General features: G+C 44.3%; 1 protein-coding gene across 2 annotated transcripts; it reads left to right on the top strand.

Moving 5' to 3' along the window:
* Positions 1 to 1294: 1294 nt before the first annotated feature.
* On the top strand, positions 1295 to 8442 carry LOC134068144 (protein TUNAR-like). Of its 2 annotated transcripts, none has more exons than XM_062523693.1 (2): positions 1295 to 2044; positions 8254 to 8442. In XM_062523693.1, the coding sequence occupies exons 1-2, from the start codon at positions 1973 to 1975 to the stop codon at positions 8440 to 8442; spliced, it is 261 nt and encodes an 86-aa protein (XP_062379677.1). In that variant the 5' UTR covers positions 1295 to 1972. The 2 variants fall into 2 exon arrangements, with proteins under 2 accessions (XP_062379677.1, XP_062379678.1); XM_062523694.1 differs by having other exon boundaries at positions 8257 to 8442.
* Positions 8443 to 9583: the final 1141 nt, after the last annotated feature.

Below are 9583 nucleotides of genomic sequence, written 5' to 3' on the forward strand. Positions count from 1 at the left end.
GAAACGTATCCCCAACGTCCGACAAACAAAAGCTTTAATGAGCCGTGCTTTTACTCCCCCCTGTGCTACCCCTCAGATAGAGCTATGTTTCACTGAGGGGTTTGCACTGAGGGGAACTTTTAACACGATTGAATAAATGAGGAGGTCGATTAGCAGGGGTCAGTCTGGATGTCCCGTTCTGTGTGTGTGTGTGTGTGTGTGTGTGTGTGTGTGTGTATTGACGCCAGTGTCCAGGCTGATTCACGTTGGAGCTGTACGCTTTGCCACGCCGTGACAGGAGCCCCTCCGGTCTGTTCTGGCAAACTGAGCTCATCGTGTCTTTTTGAGTCTTTTTTTTTTTTTGTTCCCCGGGCAAACGTGAGGGAGTGAGAAAGTGAGTCAGGGAGCGACGAATGCCGAGCGGCGGGGTGGGTGGGGGAATTCCCCGGTGCTGGAGCGGACCGGAGCGTCAGGCCCGGATGGGTTCAGTGCTGCGTGCGCGGCCGCTGCTGTGTCTCCTGGTGGACGGAGGCGCTCGGCCCAGACGGACCCGGCGCTGCCTCGCTGGCCACGGGGGGGATGTGTGTGGAGGCCTGTCAGTCCACGCGTCCCCTGTGGTGCTGCACACACACACACACACACACACACACACACACACACACACACACACACATACACACATACACATACACATGCACACACACACACACACACACACACACACACTCTCACACATACACACGCACACACACACACACACACACACACACACACACACACACACACACACACACTCACACACTCTCTCTCACACACACACACACCAGCATGTACACTGCAAATCCCACTAACAGGGCACAGAGCACTAAGGGCTCACTGGAGGGACAAATATAGAAAATATAGAAAAAAAAAGTCATACATATGAAATTTGTGTATTTATATCGAGCCGCGGTCTGAGAAGCCCCTCCTCCTCCTCCTCCTCCTCCTCCTCCTCTTCCTCCCCATCATCACGGCTCCTGTCACAAGCGCTGCTTGTCGTCAGGCATCCGGTGGCTCTCCTGAGCCGGTTGCTAGGCGACGGAGCGCTGCATTAATATGCGAGGCGGAGGGAGCAGGGGAAGCCTCTTGCCTCTGGAGCGCGGCAGCGGCATCAGCGGTTGGCGGAGCCTGTGGTGGGGTTGGCGTCAGCGCGGAGCGCAACACTCGCCCCCACCCCCCCACACCCACCACCACCCCCACCCTTCCCCTCAGCACCCCGGCGAGGCAGCCAACTCATTCCTCACTCTGCCGCCGAAGCAGCTGAGAGGGTCTCGGTCGCACTTCAGTGGAAGAACGATCCTCTCACTTTATCTCTCTCTCTCTCTCTCTCTCTCTCTTTCTCTTTCTAGAACTTTTGCTCTGTCTCTTTTGGCGTCTTCACTTCTCTTGTGGACATTGAAGTTGGGAGACACCAAATATAAAGCTCTGAACTCTTTCAAAGTACTGGGCAAGAGTGGTGGCAGCATCAACTAAATTGAGGACATTGTTTTGTTGTCCAGGAGTCCAGCTAAGTGCCCTAGTGTAGGTCATTGGCTTTCCCTGTGTGAATGGGAGATGTTTGAGCTACTTAATGGGACTGTAGCTAATTAAAAAAAAAGGGAGAGAGAGTGTTGAGCACATGGTTCTTACTCTCTCCACTCCTCTTCTCTCCTCTCCTGTCATTTCATCTGTCTATCGCCGGCTCTCACTTCATCTCGGAGAGAAAGAAGTGATGGAGCGGTGTTCTTCCCTCCTCTCCTCGCCTCTGATGACGGATTGAAAAACTCGGGGCGCCAGTGAGATGAAACTCGGCACGGGGAAATACGTCCACCCGAGAGAGAGACAAACTGCGCGCACGCCCGAAACGGACACCCTGACCGGAGGAGAAGAGCGAGTGGACACAGACCTCTCTGAAATCCAGGAGCCCCCCCAGCCGAAGAATGATCGGAGCCGACTTTCCCCTTAGTGTCCAGGGATGTCTGTGCACTCCGGAAAGGCACTGTTGTCCAGCATGTCCAGTGCTATGTTCCTCCTGATGCTGTGCAAGGTAAGGGGACTGTCTTTTTTGCTGGGATCCCTCAGTTGGAGGTGCTGTGTGTGTGTGTATTTGTGTGTGTGTGTATTTGTGTGTGTGTGTGTGTGTGTGTGTGTGTGTGTGTGTGTGTGTGAGTGTGTGATAGCTCAAACTGTACTAACACACGCCTGTGTTACTCATTTGGACTGGAGGGACAGTTTATGCTGTACTGTATGTTTATCATTATGGTGGATTTGTTAATTGGCCCGAAACAGTCTCCAATTCTGACGTTAGATTAGTTTGAACAAGAGAAACGTGGAGGCATCTTCATACCCCCAGGTCAATGTCCACTTTTTTGAGTAGTTCTTTTGGCTATGGATCAGGGGTGGAAATTAAAATTTGAAAATGTGACAATCTATCAGCCAATAGCAGATTTCTGGTGAAATTAACCAGCCACTCATTGTTAAAATATGACTTTGTGTCTGAAATCTACCAGCCACTCTCACATTTTACCAGCATTTGGCTGGTGGCTGGTGCTAATTTCCATCCCTGCTATGGATTTATTCTCATGGTGGAACTATTTTAGCTTCTATATTTTGGATCTTCAGATGTTTGTGAACATTACACAAACTTCCTTAATGTGATATTGTGCATTTTGGGGTTTCTATCTATTTGTTCACATGCTTTAGTTCCATGACTGTGCTGTTTGTGAATTACTAACTCAAAATATAACAGTTACCAACTTTTATTACAAGTGTGGACAACACACATATTATGAAATAAAATTTGTTAAATGTTCTGAAAGGCACAAATGTAATTTTAAGCTGCATAGAAAAATTAAGCATTAAAGCAAAATCATATGAAAACAAGCTGTGAAATGCAGTCAAGTGTTTCAAAACACATTTTGAATTCCACATAATATGTTTGTGGTCCATACTTTCCCTCTACGCATCTGTGAGCATACTCATACAGTATGTGTATGCATGCTTATTGATGTGTTTGTGTGTTTGTATGTGTGTGTGTGTATGTGTGTGTGTGTGTGTGTGTGTGTGTGTGTGTGTGTGTGTGTGTGTAGGTGTGTGTGTGTGTGTGTGTGTGTGTGCATGCATGACATTGCAAGAGAGTGTGCGTGTGTGTCTGTGCTTATGTGTACTGTATGAGTGTGTCTGTGTGTAAATGTTTGCACATATGCGTACATTGGGTCGTGTTTGCTTTTAATTCCAGTTTAAAACAATGCCACGAGCCAAACTTGCTGTCAGAACAGGTCAGCCTCTTGAAACATTTGATGAGTAGCTTCGAATTATTCCAGTAGCAGGCGGGTTTTACACTTGACTGGGTCGGCGAGGTTCATTTCGATGAGGTGCAGCAGGAGCAGGCCAAGCGTTCCATTGTCCAGGTATGACACTCGACTGTGTCCCATTGTCCTGCTCCTCCACTCGTCTGACCACAGGGGCTCAGTGAAGCATTGCAGGTCTTGATTTGAAGAACTTTCCCAAAGATGAATAAGAGATAAAGCTGCAGTCTGGCGGTACCTGGTACCCTTCCACGCTCTCACGCACCACACCGACACATTTTAGGCAGAAAGTCTGTGAGCCCGTATGACATTCAGGTGGGGAGGAGACATAAGGGTTTTATATTACATGTACATGTAGGTGCTGTTGCTGTAAGAGGGACTGTGTAATCATGGCACATGTTGTAATCTTACATCACTTTTATCTGTTTCTCCTGTTTTATTAGTGAATGAATAACAAAGATAGCCATTTCAAATGATGTACTTACTGACTAGTTCTGGATTCGATTTGAAGTGCCTGTTCTGAATACAGGCTATTCTCAATTCTCATAGCAGAACTTCGACTTCGGCAAAAACAATTATTTAAATAAATGAATACAGTGCTGCAGTCAGTCATCCTGAATGAAGCATGTTATTGCCTAGTAACAAATTAACCAAGTGTTACATCTCATTATAAAACAGTAAAGGACAGCAGGCTCTGTGCGCGTAAAGGTTGTCTGGATTTGCTGAGGAAAACTAAAATTGTTCAGGTGTTGTGCTTTCACTTCATTTTAATGGAAAGCTCCAAGAGTTTCCCCCTAAAATATGGCAGACAGCACAATTACTACAAAATTAAGCCTCATTTGCAAACTGTGTTCATATCAAACAGTCATGCGTTCATACAGTAGATAGAACTCAGAATGAATGATCTACATTCTGAACAGTGTACTCAAAGCATTGCCACTCAACAACATTTACAAATGAAGTTTATTACTTAATTAAATTGCATTTACGTACTGTACACATACATGTTAGTGCACAGCTCATACGACTCTATATGGTGATTTCTAAATCCCTGTGTTACCATAAGCTTAAATGCATAATGAAAACATTTGCTGACATTAACATATAAATATGTTGGCCAGTTGCAGTTTGAACAACAGTGGTGTGAGCCTACCTTTAACTATCTATCTGAGTGAGTAATGCATTTTAATATCACTTTGTGTTTTGAATTTCCTATGTGCAATCTGTCTCAATTCATGGCAAGAACAAACTAATTGAACATACATTTACTCACTGAGAGGAAATAACTGACCCAGTGCACAATGGAGCAAGTTCACTTCACAGAGTGAATGAAGTCTCATAGCATTAACAGTAGATTTTAATTTTGCATGATCTTTGTTGAGTTTGTTTTCAGGGACTTCACTTGAATTTGGACAGCTTTCAGCTGTAGTTCATCCAAAATGTTGGCCTCTTACTGTAACATATAGTGAAATACAAGATTATTTACGAAATTAGAAACCTAATTGCACAATAACTTTTAATTGCTCAAATTCATATTCCATGTTAGTCAGAGGAGTTAGAAGAGTGCTGAACCAAATTAATGTTTATGTTTGTGGTGAAAGGGTTAGTTTGAGACTTCCCAAAACTTATATTGAAATGTTTTTGATAAGGCTGCTTTAAAACTTAGTTTGTCAGTTTGAGCAATTCTAATTTCTCTGAATGTAGTTCCTTAAACTTTAATATTTTCAGCTTTACTTAGGCTACTACTCTAGTGCGTGCAGTGCATTTGGTGCATGGACAAAACAAGGCATTTGAAGACAATCTTGGACTTTTGGGAAACACTGATCAACATGTTTTTCACCAATAAATGAATCAAGAAAAACATCATAGTGCACCATTAAGCCTTTGCTAATTGGATTAGGTCGGGAAAATGTTTTGTCATATGTAGACTATGAGAGTTACTATAGAAGTGTGTAGTTAGCCCACACCATTGGTGCACCATGCAGGGAAAGAATAGACTTCAAATGGCATGAAAATGACAACCTGTCCCACCTGGAGAGCCCTTCAGTAGCTGTTTAAACTATATGGTTCCACGTACTCGCCCACTAAAGGGGCCTTTGGGCAGTGTCCAGATCTTTTGTTTGAGATGAGCAGCTGCTCTCTCCCCCTCTCTCTCTGGTGACACTGTCTCCCTATGTGTGCTTGATTTTTTTTGGCTAGTCCTGGATAGCACTCCTGCCACCATGGTGTGTATCAGCACAGAGCAGCCGTCTTTATGCATGAGAGCACATCCAGTGGCCCTCCATAGAGAGCGCCATTCGGCTCCATGGTGGCGTGGGGAGAGACTATTGTTGTGGTGCGGATCACAGACAAGCAATCCAGTTCACCCACACACAGACACACAGACACACAGACACACACACACACACACACACACACACACACACACACACACGCACACACACACACACACTCATTTGTGCTTTCCAAAGAAGAACGTGATGGGAGTGCAGAAAAATATCTGATGACTTTGTTTTGAGCAGTAATACATGCGATGACTGTGTCTCCGTCCGAGCTTGCGCTGGTCATATGTGGCTCTCCTGCCAGAGCTAGACATTTTATTCCAACAGAATAAATCTGTTCACAATTACATTGCACACCTCTGGGATTCATAGCCAATTGATAAATGCTACCACACATCTTACAATGGCAGTGTAGGAAAGCCTGACGAGTATTCTTCCAAGGCTTCAACTCGGTTTCTTTGTAACTCACTTAGAGCTAAGAATCTCGGTCTCAAGGGCCTCTGGGATCGGAGAAACCTTTGGGAGGGCGTTGACAAAACCCCACCAGACCTAGAAGGTCACAGACACTTTTTCAATTACACCAGGGGAAGATTTGCAAATTAGCCTTAATAATCTGGATGTCACAGATGTTAATTATGGCAAACAATTGGTTGGAAATGGATTCATTCTCATCCAAAGGGGAGGATTTTTTTTTTTTGCCCAGTCATTTAGATGGATGGGCCCTCAGATGCTAACTGAATGTTAAACATAGGCTTACACGCAGCAGGGCACAGCTCTGAGTTGCATACGCGTATAATATTTGTGCTTCGCTCTAAACCTGGCATCATCTTACCATCCCTGGTGGTGTCGAAATATTGAATAAATTCTCCATTAGTGTGTTGAGGTTATCAATTATTTATTGTATAAAATATAACCCTGGCTTTATGATTACTTTACAGCCCACACTTTCCCCCCCCCCGTATTACCACAAGTATACACAGCCAAACCACTCACTTCGTATAAGTGGGCCAATCCTTCTGGCTGTGTCCAGAATGCTAACCTGCTTGGTGTGGCTTCCCAATACTTGTTGGCCACAGACTCCTGCTGCCATGGTGATTTGAAGGGGCATATTGTATCGGGCAAAGCTCTTATCCCGAGAACCGCCAGAGAGCTGTCCTCGCGATGACTAACGTGTCAGTCAAGATGAATCAAGTCTGCCCGGTACTTCTGGAGAGCTAGCTTTTTCGGTGTGGTCGGGGGGGCTACTTGTATGCTTGGTTAACCATCCAGTGCAAATGGAATCAGACTCACTCTGATGTGTTGAGGTAAAACTGAGCTCAATGTAGGAGGACAGTGATGTTGTGACTGCTGTCTTGGGAGAGAAAAACAAAGTGGATTCCAGGTTCTTAAGATAATCAGATTTTGAGTGCAAGTTGTCTCATCTGAGCACATCATTGCATGATTAGCTGGTGGTTGACACTGTGCTGCAATATTAACTTTCACTCTTTAAATTGGAGAACTATTAGATGAGTTATTGTTTATACTGGGAAATAGTTACACTAGGAACTGAAAAAAAGAGGTCCAGATCTTTTGCAAGTTAATTATTTACTTAATATTAATCCATTCATTCATAATAAATCAATGGGATTTAACAACAATCTCCAAGTGTTTGACATCTTACTGCTCTGGCAAAAAAATCAGATGATGATCATATTTTATTTAGTGGAAGAAAAAAACATATTTGATGAAAAATCTTTTCCACGCTCTTAAATAAAACATTACCCTGTAAAAGCTGTAGAAAAAACTAATGCAACATGCAAAGAACATCTATGTAGGAAAAACATCCAAGCCCACAGAGCTGTATAATCAAATATTATTACTCTAGACAGTGAATTACATTTACACAGTATACTTTGCAGCTGCACACAGGACATGATGAGAGAATTCTATGGCTAAAACGGATGCCTGAATGGTAAATCCAGCAGGTGGAAAGCTGGTCAGAATTCCTCTAAGTTACAGGAAGGTGCACTCCAACATGTTTGGATCACATACTGTATGCCATGTTAATGATGGCAGTGTGAAAGGAGGCCCTCCTGGAATTCCCCTGCCGTCTGTTGGTGTTTGCTGCCCGCGCTGACGCTCCAGCAACCATGGCGATGCGCATAATGCTCACACGACACCCCTCGCATAGGCCTGTGTTGAGCGGGAAGCCCTGCGAGATGTCACATGCCTCCAGAGTCCAGTGTGGACCATTGGCTGCATTATTTAGACGCTTTCACACTCTCCCCACGCCACCCTGGGAGAACTAGCCACTATAGTGAGCCCATGGCCATAGTGTGTATCCCTCAATGATCTCCGACAGTGTACAGTATGTGAGCGTTACTGTATGGGTTTCTGGCCTGGTATCCACCGTTGGTTGGGAATGGAGTGCAGATTGTAATAGAGACATATGTAGACTTTTGTTGGTAGTATTTTATGCTGTTGTCATTCAAGGGGATTTGTGAGTCTCATTCATAAGCACATCAAAGGGTTTGTATGCAGTGGCGCGGTCTTATCCTTCATTGTGGATGTCTCTATATGTTATTTTTTCGCAGTCCTAATCTCTGTCTCTCCGTCGATCCATTATTCTGTTTGTTTGTTTGTTTGTTTATTTATTTATTTATTGTGTGTGTCTTTGTTGTTTTCAGCAGATTGGTCTGAGAGGAAAGCGGCAGACTTTTTCTGGGAAAATGGTAAATACTGTCCTCAGTGATGAAGAAAAGGGCATCCAAGACAAGGAGGGCAAGGAGGAGTCCATTCTGGCCATGCTGGGCATCATCGGGACCATCCTGAACCTCGTCGTCATCATCTTCGTCTACATCTACACCACGCTGTAGTCCAACCCCCCCCCCCCCCCCCCCCCCCCACGAGGCCCGCTGCTCCCGGAGAGGCAAAGAGCCTTCCCACCATGGCTAATGGTTCCGACTCCAGACTGGCGGTTCGGGACGCTGATAAGCCTGACCGCCACATAGATCTCAGACAATGCCATTACGGCCAGAGTGACCAGCGGTCGCGTCAAAGAGGCCCGAGAGGATCCCGAGCGTTTCCCGTTAATGGGTTACGAGTGTCGTCACTGGACGACCCTGTCCTCCACTGTAAATATGCATGAAGGTACTTTATCGCTGCGACGATGTCCTCATCACAAACATGGACATTTTCCAAGGAGCCTGTAAAACTTCATAGACTTGAAGTGAGGGGAATGAGCTTTCTAGCATTTTTTGATGTACTGTATGGAATGCCACTGATGCTGTAGGGCCAACACTCTAATACAATCTACAAATGGCAACACTGTGCAGTAGGCTGCTCACCTTCTCAAGGACATATTGAGTATAGTTGTAAATGCTTCATTTATACAATACAGTTTGCATGCCTAATTTAAGTGATGCATCCACAACTTGTTTTTTTTTACAATGACAGAGAATTTACCGCAATGCAAGTTCTGAACAAGGGAGTTCTGTCTAGAAGTTGATTTTGTTATGGTCTCATCATTTGAAAGCAGCTGGCTGCAAAAGAACTCTACAGGAATTACTGATGTGTTGTCTTGACGATCAACATAACTTCTGTGTAATGATCAGGTCAGTATCTGAGCTAGTGTTCAAGTGTGGTGTAAGGATGCCTAACAAAGGCTGTCTAAGTCTGGTATTGTTCTCTTAAGTGCATCACTGTGTTTCATTTTCTTAGGTTTGAAGTAGGCGTACTGTTTGTAGCTCATTTTTAAGGTAGGTTGAAATAGATGCATTTGTGTTCTACACAGCTGTGCCAAGCTATTCCAGTATTTTTATGCTTATATTGCCTTATGAAATAAAAGGGAATTTGAATATTATATCCATGGAATAGTTGTATGTAACCTTGGAAGAACTTCTTAAAAGTGTATTTTCTAAATTTTAGATATCCCTTTAATCATGGGTGCATTCACACAGTTTGCAAGATGTATTTTATTAAGTTTTCAACATATGGATACATATGCTGTTGTTATTG

The sequence above is a fragment of the Sardina pilchardus genome, chromosome 20 (assembly GCF_963854185.1).
Source record: "Sardina pilchardus chromosome 20, fSarPil1.1, whole genome shotgun sequence".
Taxonomy (NCBI): domain Eukaryota; kingdom Metazoa; phylum Chordata; class Actinopteri; order Clupeiformes; family Clupeidae; genus Sardina; species Sardina pilchardus.